Raw genomic sequence first — 19,068 nt, forward strand, 5'->3', positions numbered from 1 at the left:
GTGAGATGCTTTCAGTATGCACACCCAGCTGCTGTAGGTGAAACTTCTGCTCTTAGAAGTGGATATGAATGAACATTATTTCACAGGGGTGTTTTAAAGACAAACAAGGATGTGGGTATAAGAACTCCTTCAGCTGGCTTTGAGCAGATGTTTCCACTGATGAAGCCATCAATAGAATCTGTCATCACCTTCCTCAGACTGATTGCAGCAGAGGTCAAATGGGACCCATTGCAAGACAAAGACAAACAGATGTAAAAACCCAATTGAAGGCACTTTATTGTGACAATTTCTCCTGCATGATTTTCACAGATGGAAACAGCCAAATTCTTTGTCAAATGTCAAAAGCATACTATATAAGTAGTATGATTTACTAGTAACAAATCTGAGTTATCAGAAAAAGCATTACGTTGATACCTGGAGATATCAGCTGTGTGTTACAGAGAGATACCGTACTTTGTTAATGAATAGAAGAGTATTTTGTTAATCAGTTTGATATCAAATCTACCCCATTGTGGCAGGTCAAATAAGGCACGGAGCAGCTCCCCAAATCCCTCAGTATATTCTTCTGAACTGCACTCAGTTTGGGCAGAACTGGCACCTGCAGGCTTAAGAAAGTGGGCAGTATGCAGTGCATGTGCTTTTCTCTTGCTGCGGTGGTTCCTTTAGCTGGACTCCCTTCTTCTCTGTGCTTTTATCCAAAAGATTTGGTGTCTGCAGGATCTTTATCACTAGTTCCTCAAAGGCATGTTGGACTCCATCCTGTGTTTTGGCACTGGTCTCTGTGGGCAGAGAGAAAAAAGGGGGGAAGAAAAAAAATCAAAGGCTTCATCTTATTTGCAAGAACTCCAGTCTCTAAGACTGTGAGTTTAGCAAAATGACCTTAAAAAATATAGAAAATCTCAATATAGAAAATGTATGAAGGAATCTCACTATCAGAAAGAAAAGCACTTTGGATTAGAGAACAACACATGAGCAATCCATGAACATACATGTTTCTGGCACGGTTACATACCTATATACATACCTATATACATACCTATATACATACCTATAAACAGCAGTGAGCGTTTCTTAGCAAACTGAAGTCCCTCTTTTCTCTCTACTTCCCGATCAGGCTGCAGAGATGAATGAAGAACACGACTCAATTGAGCTATATTGGCAAGTTTAAGGAAGTCCCTGGAAAAGCAGCACTGTGGAAGTGAAGTTTTGCTGGAAAGAAAGAAAAAGTCTATAAAACCCCATAGCAGCCAGCAGCTGGATATCCCTCACTCTACAGTCAGCTTAAAAGCATTAAGGTAGTATTGGTGTTAGGCAGAGCCAATGGAGTGTTAAGCTAAAGAGCAGCAACACTGAATCAGCATGAACTACTCAATGCAGATACACTAAGAATTTCAATTGCCTACTCTCACTGTTTGCCCTTAATAGGATCTCTCTCATTAATTACATCTCTCCTTCTCAAGTGAGGCAGCAAAAGGAGCCTGCCCAGCCTGAGATCCAGAGCCTATCACCTCCTCACACAAGAAATGCGATCGTTTCAAAGCTCATTTCACATTAATACTGTCTCATGATTGAGTCATCTGCAGAGGAGTGTAAGGCAATGCATTTCTCAACTGACCTTATCAGTCTTATTGCCAACTAACATCTTCACAGTGTTGCTATTGGTGGTATATATTTCCAGCTCCTTCAGCCAGCTCTCTAGGCCTGTGAAAGTGTCTTTCCTTGTAACATCATACACTGGTAAAGGAAGAAAAGGAGCTTAGGAGCTGCAGTCTTGGTCTGCATTGTGGCTCTGAGGCCAGTCATTCCTTCAGTCCCCTTTTGCAAGGCCTTGTATTATTAGATTGGAAGACCAAGCTTCCTACAGCCCCATCTCCCTCCCATACTCCTCCTACCTAAAACAATCCCTTGAGTTCCTCGGTAATAACTGGGATTCAGGGTCCTAAAGCGCTCTTGGCCCGCTGTGTCCTAAGGGGAAAAAGAAAAGGAAACACACACAAGCAGCAAAAAAAAAAAACAAGAAGAAAAACAAGTTTTATTCAATGATTGCTAAGTTATGTCCCGAATACTCAAACCCACAAACAATAAAGAGGCAACTTAGTTCAGGTTATGCTTACTAAGCAGGTTATACTCCAGTGTATCCATGAGCACACAGATACTAAAGTCAAAGCCTCTCCTTTACTTTGATGCTTGGTACATGCATCGAAGCCTTTATTTAACACTCTCCAAGCACCAGTTTTCCCTTCCAGCTCATCAGCAGCCTCTCCCAATGGTTGTTATTGCTGTAAAGCACCTTTTACCAGCTACACAACCTGCAGAGGTTTCCATTCCACAGCAAAGAGGCACATCCCTGTGTGGTTATGAGGTTTCCTATTGCCCCCAGCAAGGCTCTGCTCAGAACACAGCCAACACACACAGTACAGCCCCTATAGGAGACCTCTATATCAAACGTACCCATATTGCAAGCTGCACCGTGTGGCCATTCACCACCATCTTCTTCACTTTAAAATCAACACCTAAGATGCAAAATAAGATAGGGAAGGCTGTGGGATGTGGAAGAAGAGGGGTGTCTGCAGCTCCTCACTGCCATCCCCCCATGGGATGGCTCCTCACAAGCCCCCATCCCCTCGCACCCAGTGTCCCTTCATAGCACTCCCTATCCCCACAGCACCCTATACCCTCCCAGCACTCCCCATCCCCATACACCCAATGTACCCTCATAGCACTCCCTGTCCCCCCACTGACCCTATATCACACCCAATATCACCCCAAAACCCCATAGCCCCCATTCCCTCACATCCCCCCCCCCCAATCTCGGCTCACATATGGTCGGTTTCAGGTTCGGCTCGAAGGAACCCTCAGCGAACCTCAGCAGGAGGCTGCAGGAACACAACACCGGCACTCAGCATTGAGATACACAGCGAGGAGCTGCAAGTCCAACATCGACCTAACCCAACCCGACCCGGTCCGGCCCCACCTGGACTTCCCTACGGCGCTGTCTCCGATCAGGATCAGCTTCACAGTGATGCCGTTCCCGTCCATGTTCATCCCGGTACCCGCACAGTGCCCGCTGTCGGTCCGCTCCGGCGGAGCAGCTACTCCAACTCCTCCCCTCGATCGGGCGGTACCGGGCGGGGCGGAACGGGGCGGAACCGATCAGCGGAGCTAACGGGGCCGTACATACGGCTTGGCCTGGCCATGTCCGATTACAGGATCTCGGTAGAGGAGCTGAACGATCTCCTGGCGAACGGCAGCGGTTGTTACAGCCTGCCCAGCGCTCACAGCAACGAGGTGGTGCCGCGCATCCACGTGGGGAACGCGTGAGTGCGCCGGGCTGGGGCCGGGCCGAGGTGGGCGGCCCACGAGGGGCTGCGAGCAATGGGAGGGGCCCCCCGGCTGCCCCCAGGGCACCCCCAGCCTCCCTAGGGAGCTACGGGGACCGGCAGGGCTTGGCAAGCTATAGGGCCAGAGCACGGCGCTATACGGGCTCCTATGGCACCCAGCGGGTGCTGCCCATAAATGGTACCTGCTGCAGAACCCGGCTGAGGGTGGAGGGGTTGAAGTGCAACTCAGAGTTCAGGAGTGAGACACGTCCGTCCCGTGCTGGGTTTGAAGTTCCTGATTTCTTCTAAGTCCTTCTAATATTGGGGGGTTTATTGGTGTTTGTAAAGTGTGGGAGGCAAAAGGATATGGCCAGCCTCTTATCAGCGGTCTCTATAGACAGGACAAGGGGAAATGGGCACAAACTGGAGCATGGGAAGATCTGCACCAACATGCAAAAGAATTTCATGGTGAGGGTGATGGAGCCCTGGAATGAGATGGTGGGGTATCCTTTTACAGAGATATTCCAGCCCCATATGGATGCCAACCTGTGCAGCCTGATGTAGGGGGCTGTTTGTACAGGGAGTTGGACTCAGTGAAGGTCCCTTCCAACCCTTGCAGTTCTGTGATTCCCCTTTTCCTTCCTATCCTTGCCCACAGATATCCAAGGGTTGAGATGACAGGGCAGCAGTAGCTGTTGTGCACACAGAGCTGCTCAGGCCTTGTGTCTGCAGTGCATTCCTGTATCCCATTCTGCTCCAGCATCTGCTCGTGTCAGCTCTGTGCTCAGCTCACGTCTCCATTTCAGCCTTCACTGCACAAACATTAGGATCTCTGTGGAGCTGCTGTATGGGGGGGGGAGCAGGAGAATAAGGCGATGCAGTTGTTTGCTCTGACAAACCTCCACGCTCTGGCTTGGAGGGATCAAGCACTGCCTGCAATGTGAGGCCTTTCCCACAGCTACCAAGGGCAGGGATTTGATATCAGAGAATATATGGAGTAATGACATCCACAAAGAGTTTTACCTACGAACGACTCATCCTTGGGTAAAAGTAACAGTGCTGAGACATTCAGGAGGGTGAGACTGAATGGGGTCACAGCGTGGGATGGCAATTTGTCTATCAAGTGCCACGTCTCCCATGGAAGGTATCAGTAATGCAGACACAGAGGTGAAATGACAGAGCTTTTGTGTAGCACAGCAGACAGGTTGTAAACTTCCATAGCGATCAAAGAGTTCTGAAGATGAGTCAAAGTGTAACATCGCTAAAACAAGAACTATTAGATTCGTTCACACAAGTGTGTTTTTCAAGCAGACAATTCAGATGATATCAGAAGTACAAATAATTTCCTATCACTGCCAAAATCAGGATGCAGTTGAGTGTAACCTTGTAGTCAATGAGCGGAACAGCTGGACAGAATGCATCTTCACCAGGCTTGCAGAGCACATAGCTGGGTTTTCTGGCTGTTTAAATGTGTATGGTCAACCCACAAAGCAATTCTTGGGGCTCAAAGTGCAGTAAGGAATCTGAAAGGCATTCTCCCCAAATTAACATTAAATTGAGTGGTAAAGGAGCAATTTAGTGAGAACATAACAGTAGAAAACTGTCCTGTCGGGCAGTTCTTGCTCCATATTATAGATGTGGTTTATTTGCTTGGGTGAGTGGATGCAAAGCAGGTTCACATTGATCCCAACCACAATCAGATATGCATTGCTCCTTGTGCCATGTGCTCACTGCATTAAGCAGAGGGACTCACAGGTGCATTAACACATGATAGGGTGATGGGTGATGGTGTTTTGGCCTTGCTCTGTAGTATTTACTCCTGCATTGCAAGCAGAATTCCCTGGGCACTGACACTTGTCCCCTGGCACAGATGATGTCCTGCCAGATGGAAAAGATCTGTCAACATTTGTTTGGGTAATGAAGTCTTTACAAATGCTTGGCCCCTTGCCGCAGTTGTTTGGCACCGAGAGGAGATGGAGAAACTTCACTCATGCATAAGGATTCGTGCATAAGGATAACTTAAGGGGTGAACGATCATTGGGAGAAAAGGAATGCTCTGCTCTACATGTTCACATAGCCTTGAATTGGGTGATAACCATCCCATGCAACCATATAGTGTGATAACATATATCTTACTTTCTGTGTTTCAAAATGCTTCTGAGAAGCAGCATTGGTGGCTTCCAGCAGAGGCTGTTTGTAACTGGTTCTTAAATTAACATATGGTTAATTATGGTTATGGTTAATCATAGCGTTTCTGTTATCCCCTGTATTTTCTTAGTATGGTCAGAATTGAATGGTCTGGGTTAGAAGTGCCATAGTAGGGAGTGGAGGATTGAAGCCCAGTGTTCTCTGTTCAGCTGTCAGCCAGGAAAGGAACATTCTCTGACACACAAGTAGTGACCAAAGCCCTAAATATTTCTGCTTGTCAAATCTTTAGCTAATTTGAGTATATTTAGCATCCCTGAGTGGAAAAATGAAAGCTTTTGGTTATCAGTAGCTTTTGGGGACATCATCAATGCTGAGACACCGAGTTCTAATCGTTTTCTTGACACTTTTTATCACGCAGGTTCATAGCCAAGAACATAATGAAGCTGCAGCGCCTGGGGATAACCCATGTTCTGAATGCAGCAGAGGGGAAGTCATTCATGCATGTGAACACTAATGCAGAATTCTATGAAGGCACAGGCATCACATACCATGGCATTAAAGCTAACGATACGCAGGAGTTTAACCTCAGTCGATATTTTGAGGAGGCAGCTGATTTTATTGAGAAAGCACTTTCCCAGAAGGATGGTAAGGCAAACTGAAATGTCTTTCTGCCTTATTTTCTGTACGCTGCTTTAGCTCTTTATTTCACTGCTTAAAATGGTTCTTTGCTCAGATTTTCAGCTGGACAGGGAAGCCGGTGATTCGGATCAAGTCTTGGCATCAAAGATACCTGAATACTCAATTAAACTTCTTAGTCATCTCTCTGTGTATGTGGACCTCCAGTGTATGTTAAGGGGAAGGCTGTCATTTTAGGGATGACTTTGCATAGTGAAACAGCAGCTGCATCCTGAAGTAGTGGCTGGCTGGCAAGACATGTCCTTATTATTCCTTAGAAAAGCCCAGAAAGTGAATACAGGATCTAAAAGTAGTTGAAAGGCAATAATGATGCCAGGTAATGCATTGCTGAACTTGCTGTATGTTTACTTTCTAAATATACGGTAAGGATAGAGACTGCCTCTATGATCTTATTGTATGTGACAATTACATTAGGCCCTGGGATTCCAGGGAGGTTGGAGATGATATGTGAAATGCTGTTGGTTGCCACATTTCCATACAGTATTTCCACAGAGCAGAAATCCTAGGGCATAGTGCAGTGGGCCAGACAGTGCTTCAGCTCTGACTATTGCAGCATACCACTCATTTCTACATAGGCTTCATTTCTTTCTTGCTTCGTGACTAAATGTGAACAAAGAGGAATGAGAACTCCCACAGTTCCAGTTGTTCTTTCCCTCAAGTGGGTGAAAGAGGAGCTGGATTTGTGATGTTCTCTTACCAGAAATAAAGGCCTTTTAACCTTTGTTTTGGTAAAACATGAGAAGTTAAATGACAGCAATTAGTTCTATGATACAGGCTGCAGTTGGAAGAAGTGTTTAGCAACTCCAGCTGTGCTGTGTCTGTGCCCACCAACTTCAGCTAATCTGATCAGAATTGATAGCAGCAATTCTCCTGTGTCATTCTTCCAGTCTAAATATTGCCTCCCATGACCACTGCTGTTTTCCAACCGTGGTAAACAAGAGAACTTTGTAGCTGGGTGATGGTGGAGCCAGGTTTAAGTTTAACTCCCTACTTAAATACAATAGGGGGTTTTGGACAGTGTAGAGCAAAAGCAAATTGATGAGGGATGCAGAACTGTGCTCTCCTGCAGTTTCATTTTAGCTTTGTTGCATGAGGTTCTGGAGGGGAGCAAAGAGAAGGCAAGGCTGCTTTACCTGGGGCAGCCCAGGAGTCTCACTGCTTTTCACAGAGGAAAGCCAGAAACCCTTTTGCTTCTGACCGTAGAGAGGAAGTCAGTTCTCTTCTACATGCTTAAGAATCTTTGAATCCTGCTAATTCATGGCTGCAGGCTGTCAGGAAATGTAAAGAATTAATTGTTTTTAGCTGTCCAACTCACTTCTGATTAGAGGTTTGCCTCGAGCTGAGCAGAATATGCAGCTCGAGGCAAATATGGTAACATGCTTCCGTGGCCTCAGCAAGTCTATGTGTGGTTCATCTGTTCTGTGGTCTCGGGAAAGAATTTGCTCTGGAGGGGAAGCCTGGGGTTGTATTTTGTGTCTGGAAAAGCAGGGCAAAGAGGAAGCAGCTGAGAAGCAATAAAAATGAGTTAGGTCTCTCAGGGGGAGCAGCAGCCTGTTTAATTATTGTTGGATGCCAACTGTCAGCATTTTTCCAGTAAACATGGGAATCATTTCCCTAATCAGCTGGAAGCTTTTCATTGGTGCTGCCCTAAGGTAGTTCTGCTTCTTGTTACTGCATAATTAGTGGTTTCTTTTACTTGAGTGTTAGTGTGATTCATAAAGAGCCAGACAAGCAGCCAGGTATGATCCAGCACGGAGTTATCATGGGAACTGACAGCAATGCAGACAGAAAGGTGGGTGTCTTTGAAGAGATACGGTACATAACAAACAGCATCTGTTTTAAACAGTGCCTCATCGATTTGTGCTGGTTGGTACCTGGTCATCCTTGAGTACAGGACATTCTCAAATAGAGATTGTAGAAGTATAGATAGGTGCAGGCCAGCCTCTATAACACAGCAGCAATGTAGAACTATTTATTCTGCATAATCCACAATGACAGAATGACAGCATCAAGTTAGACGTATCTCCATCAGAATTCCCAGTTTCAAGTACTGAAGGACTGATTGTTGTGCTTTGTTTCATGCTGCATTTCCATCATATGTTCCATTATAACCCAACTGTTCTAACCTGTTTTTCCTACAGGACAAGTGTTTGTGCATTGCCGTGAGGGCTACAGCCGTTCTCCTACGCTGGTCATCGCCTACCTCATGCTTCGCCAGAACATGGATGTCAAGTCTGCTTTGGTCACTGTCCGCCAAAAGAGAGAGATTGGCCCCAATGATGGCTTTCTAAGGCAGCTTTGTCAGCTAAACGAGCAGTTAGTGAAGGAAGGCAAAGTGAAGCCCTGAAATAGAACGCCAGTAGTATTCATGGGTGTTTCTCAAACCATCAGAGGATGCATTAAGTGCTTTAGATTCCTAACCCCATACCGCCAAGCTAAGTCACGTCTGAGGGAGACAGAATTCCTGCTCCTGTCTAGTGAAAGGATCTTTCTCAACCTGTTGGGTTTGGCTTTCGAGATGGCACAACGTTGTGTGTGTGTCGCTTGTTGGAGTTGTTGCAATAAAGAGGTGTCTTTAGAGGGGTCACTGCGGTGAGAACAGCTGCTCACACATATTACAGAGCCCCCTTTGCAGGCTTTATAACATGCTTTGCATTGACATCGCATTGCTTCATTCAAGCTTTGTATTTGATTCCACCAGAGCACTGTTTGCCGAGTGCCCCCATACATCTCTCACTCTTCATTGAAATAACGTGTTTACTAAAGCTTCTTTTTCATGCACGCAGGTGCCTGGAGTTTGAGTGTAGGAGCTTCAAGGAATGGAGCAGCATATATGCAAATACACAGATGCACTCTTATAAGAAGAAGTATGCAGTGTTGTGTTCAGTGTGGATATATGCAATACACAGTGTGTGGTAGTAAAGCCATTCAGAGCCTGACCTTGATGCACACTGTATTTCCAAGACTATTTGTACCACTTGCTGTAGTGATCGACGTGAAACGGTCTGATATTATAGTTTATTTTTGATTATAAACTCACACTCTAAAGAAAACGTGGAGTGAGTGTTGAGAAATGAACTCCAGCAAGGGAAGAAGAATGGCTGTACTTAGGAGTGCTTGAACTGGGTGTATGATCAAGTATCAGAATGGAATGGCTTCTGAGGTTTGTATTGAACCACAGCCCCCCTGTCCTGCTGTTTATTAATATAGAATGGCCAAATCATATCTACAGATTCCTCCCAGCATCGTAGTACAGCAGATGTGCTTACAGAGCGTTTTGTTGGTACACTCGGACTTGAATTATTTGCATGGCTCCGTTCAATAGAAAACAGACGTCGTTACGTGCCACCTGGAACAGGAAGCATTTCCTTTCTGTTAAAATAAATCATACCTTGATTCTGCTGGACGTGCAGATGAGATGAGTCATTGCAATGATGGGAGAGGGAGCATTGATTACAGGATGCTCCAGTGGGTCTGTGTGTCCCTGTCAGTTACTGCAGTGCTGTTAATGCAAAGGATCTCCCTCTGCAGCCTCAGAATGAGCTACCAGAACCCTGAGAGGTTTGTGTTCCCTTTTTTAGCTGTGCTTTAATGCAGGTCTAGATTTCATATCCTAATGCTGATTTAACTGGAAGCATTTGTATGAATAATCCAAAGCCAGTTTGTGTATTCATCTCGCTGTAAAAAAAAATCATAGGACAGACATGGTTAAGCTTATTGAACAAACATTTTGTAACATGAGGGTGGAGGGGAATAAAGAAGACGCCGTTACCAATTGCTTTAAAGCACTGAAACAATAGGTCCTGTGGTAAGGAACTGATAGATGACTCAGAAAGGATGTTATTTTAGCAGTATTTGAGGCTAAGCAGGGACTGTAAAATCCATATCTATCATAGAACAAAGGTAGCTGCCATGTCAAATCCAGCACAGTGGAAGAGATGCAGCAGTTTGGGTTTTTCGTGCTCAGAGTTGGGAGGAGAGGGGGAGAGGAGCTCTTATCTTACAGCAGGGAACAAAGGATGTTCAGATAGATGATCATCCTTCTGAAATGATGATATATGCAAAAATGAAGCTGTCTTATAGCTCCTGCTGAGCTGCATCTCCCAGCCATGAGCACCCAGGGGAATTTTCTGACTCAGAATTTCCATCCAAAGCAAAAATGGTGTTTTCTGAGCGCCATCCTCATCCTTTGCACTGTTGGCAATGACAGGTTTGTGTCTAATGGGCTCTTCTGAGCTGTAAGTAATTCAAGGCCAGGCTGGATGTGGCTCTGGGCAGCCTGGGCTGGTGGTTGGCAACCCTGCACATAGCAGGGGGTTGAAACTGGATGAGTACTGTGGGCCTTTGCAACCCAGGCCATCATGATTCTATGATAATACTCAGTGCTTTCCAAGAGGGCATTGCAATTGGACGCACTTAGCAAAGTTGTTTCAAAATCAGAGTTAACAACACCCAAAGGCCAGACTGGCAGCTGTAACACGTTGTGTTGTAATTCCCTTTAAGCTCATATTGGGCACAATTTCCTCCTAAAGATGTGTATATCTGGCTTACCTCCCAGTGCCAGGACACAGATCGAAGCGCAGTCTGTGTGTGCTCCTTGAGCTGGACCACCACTCACATCCAACCCATCCTCCTCCTGCTGAGCAAGGCAAGAACAGCACACGACATATTAGCAGTGTTCCTCAGCAAAGCATTCCCACTTCTGTCACGCAGAACTAACTGGAAGCAGTGGTTGGCTTTGGTCATAGCCCTGAGGAGCATCCAAGGGGCTTGCAGGTGAGAATGAGTGTTATTATTCCTCATACAGCAAATGCATCCCATGTGTGACATTATAATGCAGAACCCAATGCGTTTGCTGTTGCTTTTTCATTAGGAGTTGGATTTGGAGGTCTACAACACCATTCTGAAACTACTGTTGACATCTAGACATGATATGAAGGTTAAACTAGCATTGATACCAGCTCCCTTCTCACAGCCCCTGCTTTTGATCCGACACAATCTTGTATACCTGGAGCTCAAAACCTCCTTTTTAAATGTAAATAGTGGTAAATATACCTGCATGTATATATGGGAACTGAGAGAGTTGTGGGAATGTTTGATGGCATTGACCTGACATTAAGCTGGTGGCTGAGCTGCTGCCTTACAGAGCTGGTTGTGTTTAGTTGCTGCATGTAACTTTTGAATGGACAATGATTATATTCCAGTTTTTATTCTTTGGACAACATATTCATTACTTTTGTTTTGGAAACAAGCCCTGTAAGTGGAAGTTGGGGGAGTAATTCAGCCGAGGGCTTTTGGGTTAGTTTTTGTTGCTTTTTTTTTTTCCTTCTCTGTATTTTAATTCCATGCCAAGGTAGCTGGCCAGCTGACTCACCAGATGGAGCTGTAGGCTCATCGTTCCCCACTCAGCAGTCCTCATTCTATCCCTGACCAAAGCTGTTATGTGGATCTGATATCTTGGCACCAGCAAGGCAAGCAGGCAGAACCATTCAGCAGCACATTTGCTGATCTCTGCTGGGAAAACAATACGGCTCCATTTGCACTTGATGACTTAGAGGAGTCCATGCTGTAGCATTGGGGCTGGTGGGTGCAGAAGGAGTAAAATGGCTCTGCAGGATCCCTGGGAGAGAGGAGGGTTTGAGCATGGGTGGCTCAGCAGCAATTTGGGGAGAGGACTGCTTGGGAAGCAAGGAAGTCCTTCAGAAAGTAAATTCCTGGGGCAGCATTTTACATCATGGACCAAATCTCATTGAGCTCAGGTTGTGCACGTCCCTGAGGGTCTGGATGCCCCACAGAGCATCCCCCCTTGGTCCAGGGAGGGATCTGCTACGCACCAGAAGTGACACATGCCAGAGCTGACTGCAAGAACTGGATTATGCAGATGCCTTCAAAGGGCAGAGTGACAACAAGACACAAAGTCCAGAGCCCAGAAAACAGCAGCCAGGGATTCAGGATGAGGACACAATGCCAATTTACACCCTCTACCTGCACCCCAGTCATGTTCTGGAAGCACAGAAGCACAGTCCTGATCCTTAGCAAGGCCAAGGGGGTATTTTTTCAGCTCTCATTATAGCAAACCCAAACTCAGCGCACTCTCAAAGTGTCCCTTGGTAGAAATCACAAACATTTGATGTTTTTTTTTTCCTTTTGTGCTTCCTTAACAGAGCAAAAATCAATTGTTCCTGGGGGGCTGCAGCCTGAACCGTTCCTGCTTGCTGTGCTGTGAGCAGACAAGCAGCTACAGGACATGGAAGAATGTGTTTGTAGTTAAGGAATCTGAACGTCCCTGGGATTCTTTTCTTGCTGCTGTCAGGCTGCCCTCACTGAGGTTTTGTGCCAGAGGCGAAGTGCAGCTTCTCATTTTCACCTTCAGAGTTTTCCTTGCTGCTTCTCCCAGCGGGATAAAGGTTCAGGTAGTTAAGAGGGGGCATCATTCAAGTGCTTAGAGAAACCTTAAGAAAAACCTTACATCTTTTTCTGACAATACATTGCCATGAATGCCCTTTTGGAAATACACTCTGTGCAGAAATTAATACAAACTGAGCTTTGATAGGCAAAGATAAGCCATTCTGAACGTATTTGAATAGGGTAAGTATCATAGAATGACTTAGGTTGGAGGGGACCCCAAGGAACATCAAGTTCCAACCCCTCACCACAGGCAGGGCCACCAACCTCCACATTTAATACCAGCCCAAGTTACCCAGGGCCCCATCCAACCTGGCCTTGGACACCCCCAGGAATGGGGGGGCATCCACAGCCTCTCTGGGAAGCTGTTTCAGCACCTCACCACTCTCTCTGTGAAGATCTTCCCCTGAGGAGCAGATATCAGGGCTAATTGTTGATGGACTCTCCCATTCATCCCTTGGCTGCATTCTGTTGTGCCACGTGCTGTCCTAAGTCACTTTGGAGAAGGTCTCTGTGCTGGATACTGGTGGGGGTTCCTGTCTGACAAAACACACCGACAGTTTGGTTCCCATCATCCTTACTTCTAAAACAATTAAAGAAACAAAAGAAATCACACGGCTCCATTGTAAGACTCACAAGTGGAGCTCAAGAGGTCGTCACATACAATTTCAAGCATAACTCATTAAGCAACGTAGCCCAACTTGTTTTCAAAGGAAGATCAAACCAAGAGCTAGAAAGCCTGCATGATTTCCAAGCTGGTGTCTGTCTCTTCTTCAGAATACATTTTCCCTCAGTGGGTGCTCCTATGGTGCTCCAACACAACATCACTTGCTGGTGCATCTGAGAACCAAAAGCATTATTTGGAACTGAGAAAAATGACGGTCAGAATAACCTTTGCAATGCCTCAGAATTTGGGTTTCTGATGTCTGTGAGAGCATCATTAACTTTGCTTTGGGTAGAAGAGTTGTCATTAATGGAAGAAATGCAGCCCTGCTGCTGCAGCCCATTGCACGGAGCAGTGAGGCTGAAGCTCCTCCAGCTCAGCACACAAACGCCTCCGCTGTGCGTGTCTGGAGGTGTGGAAGGGCAAAGAGGTGAAATGCCCTCAGGTCATCACCGCTGTTCGGATGGATTATTTATCATCAGGGTCACCCCCATGGGAGAGCACATCTCCGCTTCACGTTTGGTGACACCTGTTTTCTATGCCAGGGCAGGGGAATGGCTGGAATGGAATGCAAGCCTTAGGTAACGAGTTCCCTACAGGAACAAGGGGAAAACCAGACAGCCCCGACTGCTCCCACCCCTCACAGAGGCAGAGGAGAACTCAGAGGCTGTTATTGACATTCCAAGTAATCTCTCAAATTGCTGAAGCTCAGTGAATCACTTTGGAATCTCTTCTACATACACGGGGATGGATGCGACAGACATTGCAGGAATAAACACAAGTGTCCTTCGCTGCTCTGAGTGCACATTTGCTTTCAGTAGCTGCAATGAGCTCAGCACAGGGTCTGATCTCACTGAAGGGCTCTTCGTGATTGGTGTATTTAGCCTGACAGCATCTGTAAACACCATAGAAATATTTGTGGCCTTGAGATGCAGAAATCACCCAACTGTCCCCATTATCATCACAAGGAAAAAGAATAGCATAAATGGGATTTTGGAACGTGATGCATTAATAACACTTAGGCATAGCTGGGCATAAGGGCATCAGCTCTCTCCTTTTCTTAGTTGCATCATGCATAGGAACCAGCCTGCCCACGTTCTTGTGTTTAAAATAATCTCAAGTGCTGCACCCAACCCTTGTGCAAAACATCAGCAGAAGGAGCAGAGTGCAGCAATCCCACAGTGCATGCACTGAAAAGAAGGGAGGAAAAATAGAAGATGGAGAGCACCTCAGAAAGCAGCATCTGTCTGCTTGCCCCGACAGCTGATTCCTATTAAATAAAGCAACTTCATATTTAGGAAGGAAGCTCTTCCCTGTTTCTTTGGGTGCGTTTGTGACATCAAATGTCAGACCCCAAAGCCTAAAGAGAAAGTGGGGCTGCAGTGCACGCTGCTCCCTTCAATCCACACTGCTGCCAGACACACAAAAAAGCCCAACAACATGAGGAGTTTTTAGGTGGAAGTTGTAGAGTCCTGTCAACCAAACCACCCCCACGCACCCGTTCTATTTCACACTGACAAAAGCTGAGATGAATGAGTTGCTGTCTGGCCCTTCCCACTTTGGACAGCCATTGGCTGGCTTGGTTCTAAAAAGGATTTAAAAAAGGGGAATGATTTGCCTGTGCCTGGGAACTGAGGCTGTCAGGGTGCTGAGGAGCTGACCCATAGGCTGTCACCATGCAGATCTCCTGGGCTGTGTGCTCTGTCTGCGTCCTCATCCAAATCGCATCCCGGGTGGCTGGAGGGTGGCAAGTGTTCAAAAACGATGCGACAGAAATCATCCCTGAGATCACTGAAAACACAGAGACCCCAATGGAGCAGATTTACAGCAACAACAACACGATGAACCAGGCAAAGCACGGGGGAAGGCACATACAGCAAGCTCCGGACCCTAATGGTAAGACAAATCATGTTAGATTGCTGTTTTGGGGACCCTAACTGTGCAAGAGATTAAGCGTTATCAGAACCTTTTTCTTTCTAGTCAGATAGGTGTGGAAGGGAATTAAAGACTGATTTCTTGGTATTGAGGAGGAATTGGGGTGGTGGGGTCTGAGACCCCCAGCAGAAGTGGTGCTGGGTGAGCTGTGCTGCTCCATGTCCTTTGCTGACAGTGGATTTTCAGCTGGACTGCAGGAGGCAAAAGGACTCAGAGCACTTCCAATTGGAATTCATGCCCAAATGAATGGGAGGGAACCCTCTTTGGCAGAGGTTTGGAAGTAGGTTTACTGCCTTTAACCAAAAGTCTGATGTTCACAATGATGTGAAACACCAGCTTTGGGAGGAGGGATGGAAGGCAGAGGGAGCAAAGGAGTTTTAGAGGGAGTACCCCTGGAAATAGGGCAAACTCAGTCCTTCAAACCTACATTTGGCTGTCAAACGCACATAGCATCCCATCACAGGGGTCAGAAGGGGCCTCTGGAGGTTAAAAATCAGATAATATTTTAAAAACCACAACTAATAATATTTCTAAGTGCTGTTCTGTAGGGTCTGAAATCCCCCAAAGGGAGGACTGTGCTTCCTGCGGGCAGCCCCACATCCCCCACTCAAGGCAGGTTGGTTCAGTTACATCTGCAAATCCTCATTTGGAGCCTCTGGCTGCTCTGATGTCCATTGGGGTCCATCCCACTGAAATACAATGGGGTTTGGGGTGAAAAAGAGGGAGTGAAGGGTATTTATTGCCTGAAGTGTGGGAATTCCATAGCACTACTGTGTTCCCCCACCTGGAATGTTAGCTCATGGTCATTTAAGAAACTCTTCCCTTCTGCAGAAGAGTTTAAATCTGGAGGGAACCTCTGAGGTCAATAGAGTTGAACCAGAGCAATGGGGAAGGCTTTCCCCATGGTAAATGAAGCCAGTGGAACTCCCCATAGAGTAAGCCCTGGTGTTGGGCATTCCCTGAGCTCACTGCTCACCAACACAGCCCTGTGTGGGATTTGCCTTGTGATGGGGGTGGACGTGGATTCATCCACCTGTTCATGGTGATTCGAGGGTCTCACAACTAGAGCAACCTCAGGGTTTTTGGAGACATCAAACCCCTCATTCAAGGTGAATAAAGTGCAGTGAGGTTGGGTTAGAAGAGACCTTACAGCTCATCCAGTTCTTGCCATGGGCTGGGTGCCCCCCAGCAGCTCAGGCAGCCCACTGCCCATCCATGGCCATGGGCACCTACAGTGATGGGGCACCCACAGCTCTGGGCAGCAGTGACAGTGTCTCATCACCCTCTAAGCAAAGAATTTCCTCCTCTCACCTGATTTAAATCTTCCCTCTTTAGTTTAAAACCAATCCCCCTTGTCCTGTCACACTATCAGACCATGTAAAAGTCACTCTCCATCTTTTTTGAGCCCTCTTTAAGTAGTAGAAGGCCACAATGAAGTCTCCTCACAGCCTTCTCCAGTCCATACAAGCTCAACTCTCAACCTAACTCCATAGGAGAGGTGCTCCAACCTCTGAGCAACCCCATGACCACCTCTAGATCTGCTCCAAGACCTCCACATCCTTCTCAACACTGAGGGCTCAGAGCTGATGGCTCTGAGTTCCCCTCCTTGTGGATGGGAAGGCAGCAGTCACACACTAACACCCATCTCCTTTGCAGATGTCTCCGACTTCAGCTGCAGAGAGATGCGCATCACCCGCTACATAACAGAGGGGCCGTGCCGCAGCCTGAAGCCTGTGAAGGAGCTGGTGTGCTCGGGGCAGTGTGTCCCATCCCACCTCCTTCCCAACTCCATTGGCAGAGGGAAGTGGTGGAGGCAGAACTCCCCGGATTACCGCTGCATCCCAGCTCATACCCGCACTCAGCGCATCCAGATGGAGTGTCCCGACGGTGAGACTCGGACTTACAAATTCCGAGCTGTCACAGCCTGCAAGTGCAAGCGCTACACTCGATACCACAACCAGTCCGAGCTGAAGGACTTTGGGAAGGAGCCTGTCAGGCCACAGAAGAACAAGAAGTCACGTCTGTCCCGAGCCAGGAGCAGCAAACCGAGCCAGCATGAGCTGGAAAATGCCTATTAGGAGGTTGTGCCAAGTGATGCAGCCCAGCAGCTCTGGATATTTTATACCATATACAATGGCACGCACAGGCTGAGCACGAGGGTCTGACTGCAGGCGGTTCCAATTCCTTCTGCTACGCTGGGTCTAAGGCTCACATAGTCAAAATCCATCAGATGATAGCGGTTATGATCTGATAAGAGAATGAGATAAAGCGAGCTGGTGGGAGCTACATTCAGTCTGAAAGGAGGGGACACAATGGGGATCAGCATGAGGCCACCTGGTTTGTACAAGGAGAGGGAGGCGAGGTGGTTAGGGTGACAGACATATCACACCTGGTTAGGAGTCATTCTGCTTGCTGGATGCAGAAGGAATGCCACATTCCTTTCCCTTTTCTGAGTCCCATGGTGCAGGACAAGCAAGGTGAGGCCCTGCACTCCCAATGGGTTGGGGGTGTTAGGGATGGGGAGGTTGGGGCTGGGTCTCAGCTGGAGCCAGGCTACCAGAAGTGAACATCCCCTGCCAGGTGTCCTCATGCCCCAGTGGTTTCCTCCAAGAAAGAAAACCAAAATATGACATTTGTGCTCTCACAGGCGTGACCAATCTGTGTCACACTTCTAATTAGAATGCTGTAGGGTCAACAGGTTCAGAACTGAGAGCTGACAACCAAATCATCCTATTAAAAAATAGGAGCAAGGGTTTGGTTTAGGACCAGTTGAGTGAGTTCTCCTAAGGGAAGCAGTTTTACTAAATGGATGCTCCTCTCAAGCAAGATAAGCAAGATGTTTGTCCTATAAACAGCTAATTGTGTGCACGGTTTAACATAAAAAGATACTGATTAGTCCTTATTTCTTAGTACACAACTGACTTTAGTATCAACCTAGATATCTCAATGTACATTACATATTCTGTAGACTTTGAATTACGTGGCCATACACCTTGTAGAGCTGAGACTGTGCAAGCCCAGTTCTGGGAGGAGGGTTCTGCATGAGAAGTGGGCCTCTGCTAAACTGAGAGTCATGAATTCCTTTAGAAGAGTCTTTGGTGTGTGCAGTGTCTTCAGTTTGACAGCAACTGTACTGAACTTCTCAACATTCAGACTAAAGTTTGTGTTTTCCATTAAAGAATATTACTGGGAAGCAAATAGCCACACGCTGTACATATCCTGTAGAAGTGCTAGGCCTAGTATCAGGTGAACACAGATCATATAAACGATGGCCATTTGCCTTGTTGATTATAGATTCTGCAGTTATTTTGTGTGGGATCAGATATCTAGAGAGAAAAGCTATTGTTTCAAAGAGTGAATTATGTATTTATTTTGTCTAAAAAATTATTTATGCAACGTTTTCCCTTGTAGAGAAGTTATACTGCTTGAAAAAATGTTAGTCTGTCATTGTGAATTTTAAATACATTGGTAATAAAGTAGAAACAATGATTAATTATGGGAAGACTCATTGATTTTCAGCTGCAGTACGGAGCTGTTTGCTGTAAAGGCAGTGAAATACAGAACTGGAGCTCGGCTCCAGCCTGGGGCATGCATTTCTATGATACAGAGCACCGAGATCCTTAATTTCCAATTAATAAATGACACATCTCTAAGGCTACTCTATATCGGAGCTTCTCACCCCTGGGCATGATACTCCTCATGCAAACATCATCTTGGGCAGATGCGGAGCTCAGAGTCCCAATGCACCATATTCATTTCTACTCCCCAGGGTAAGAACAGCTCAGCAGACTCAGCTCCCCACCTCCTCCCAATAACACTGATTCACAGTCTGATAATCCCATCAAAAAACACAAGAATGCCACCGACTTTCAATCAAGAAATCTTGATTGAGATCTGATT

General features: G+C 46.4%; 4 protein-coding genes across 6 annotated transcripts in view; 3 read left to right on the forward strand and 1 right to left on the reverse strand.

The window, feature by feature from the left end:
* Nucleotides 1–9,566, forward strand: part of MPP3 (membrane palmitoylated protein 3) — a 34,076-nt gene extending 24,510 nt beyond the window's left edge. The window contains exons 20-23 of the mRNA XM_032449392.1: nt 1,115–1,295; nt 2,837–3,317; nt 5,887–6,113; nt 8,306–9,566. The gene's annotated coding sequence lies outside the window, so the exon portion shown is untranslated. The remainder of the gene's footprint in view (nt 1–1,114; nt 1,296–2,836; nt 3,318–5,886; nt 6,114–8,305) is intronic.
* LOC107325173 (ras-related protein Rab-18-B-like) lies at nt 253–3,086 on the reverse strand. 2 transcript variants are annotated; one of them, XM_015885765.1, is made up of 7 exons: nt 2,975–3,086; nt 2,821–2,876; nt 2,452–2,513; nt 1,893–1,965; nt 1,616–1,734; nt 1,049–1,115; nt 253–779 (listed from the first exon to the last, which is right to left on the reverse strand). In XM_015885765.1, the coding sequence occupies exons 1-7, from the start codon at nt 3,043–3,045 to the stop codon at nt 607–609; spliced, it is 621 nt and encodes a 206-aa protein (XP_015741251.1). In that variant the 5' UTR covers nt 3,046–3,086; the 3' UTR covers nt 253–606. The 2 variants fall into 2 exon arrangements, with proteins under 2 accessions (XP_015741251.1, XP_015741250.1); XM_015885764.1 differs by having other exon boundaries at nt 1,037–1,115.
* DUSP3 (dual specificity phosphatase 3) lies at nt 3,196–8,511 on the forward strand. The gene is made up of 3 exons (XM_015885768.2): nt 3,196–3,317; nt 5,887–6,113; nt 8,306–8,511. Exons 1-3 carry the CDS (start codon nt 3,196–3,198, stop codon nt 8,509–8,511), a joined length of 555 nt encoding a protein of 184 aa, XP_015741254.1.
* A 3,310-nt stretch (nt 9,567–12,876) lies between the features above and the next one.
* Nucleotides 12,877–18,664, forward strand: SOST (sclerostin). 2 transcript variants are annotated; one of them, XM_032440915.1, is made up of 2 exons: nt 12,877–15,109; nt 16,796–18,664. In XM_032440915.1, the coding sequence occupies exons 1-2, from the start codon at nt 14,910–14,912 to the stop codon at nt 17,244–17,246; spliced, it is 651 nt and encodes a 216-aa protein (XP_032296806.1). In that variant the 5' UTR covers nt 12,877–14,909; the 3' UTR covers nt 17,247–18,664. The 2 variants fall into 2 exon arrangements, with proteins under 2 accessions (XP_032296806.1, XP_015741040.1); XM_015885554.2 differs by having other exon boundaries at nt 12,878–15,129; nt 16,825–18,664.
* Nucleotides 18,665–19,068: the final 404 nt, after the last annotated feature.

Source organism: Coturnix japonica, chromosome 27 (assembly GCF_001577835.2).
Source record: "Coturnix japonica isolate 7356 chromosome 27, Coturnix japonica 2.1, whole genome shotgun sequence".
NCBI classification, from domain to species: Eukaryota; Metazoa; Chordata; class Aves; order Galliformes; family Phasianidae; genus Coturnix; species Coturnix japonica.

Bases quoted from the DNA above. Each gene is read 5' to 3' on its own strand.
- SOST (XM_032440915.1), top strand. From the start codon at position 14,910: ATGCAGATCTCCTGGGCTGTGTGCTCTGTCTGCGTCCTCATCCAAATC. The intron at 15,110-16,795 runs GCAAGCTCCGGA...GGAAGGCAGCAG, and splicing joins CACGGGGGAAGGCACATACA to TCACACACTAACACCCATCT.
- LOC107325173 (XM_015885764.1), bottom strand. From the start codon at position 3,045: ATGAACATGGACGGGAACGGCATCACTGTGAAGCTGATCCTGATCGGA. The intron at 1,735-1,892 runs GTAGGAGGAGTA...TTCCTTTACCAG, and splicing joins AACTCAAGGGATTGTTTTAG to TGTATGATGTTACAAGGAAA. The intron at 1,116-1,615 runs GTCAGTTGAGAA...TCATCTCTGCAG, and splicing joins TTGGCAATAAGACTGATAAG to CCTGATCGGGAAGTAGAGAG.
- DUSP3 (XM_015885768.2), top strand. From the start codon at position 3,196: ATGTCCGATTACAGGATCTCGGTAGAGGAGCTGAACGATCTCCTGGCG. The intron at 3,318-5,886 runs GTGAGTGCGCCG...TTTATCACGCAG, and splicing joins CGCATCCACGTGGGGAACGC to GTTCATAGCCAAGAACATAA. The intron at 6,114-8,305 runs GTAAGGCAAACT...TTTTTCCTACAG, and splicing joins AGCACTTTCCCAGAAGGATG to GACAAGTGTTTGTGCATTGC.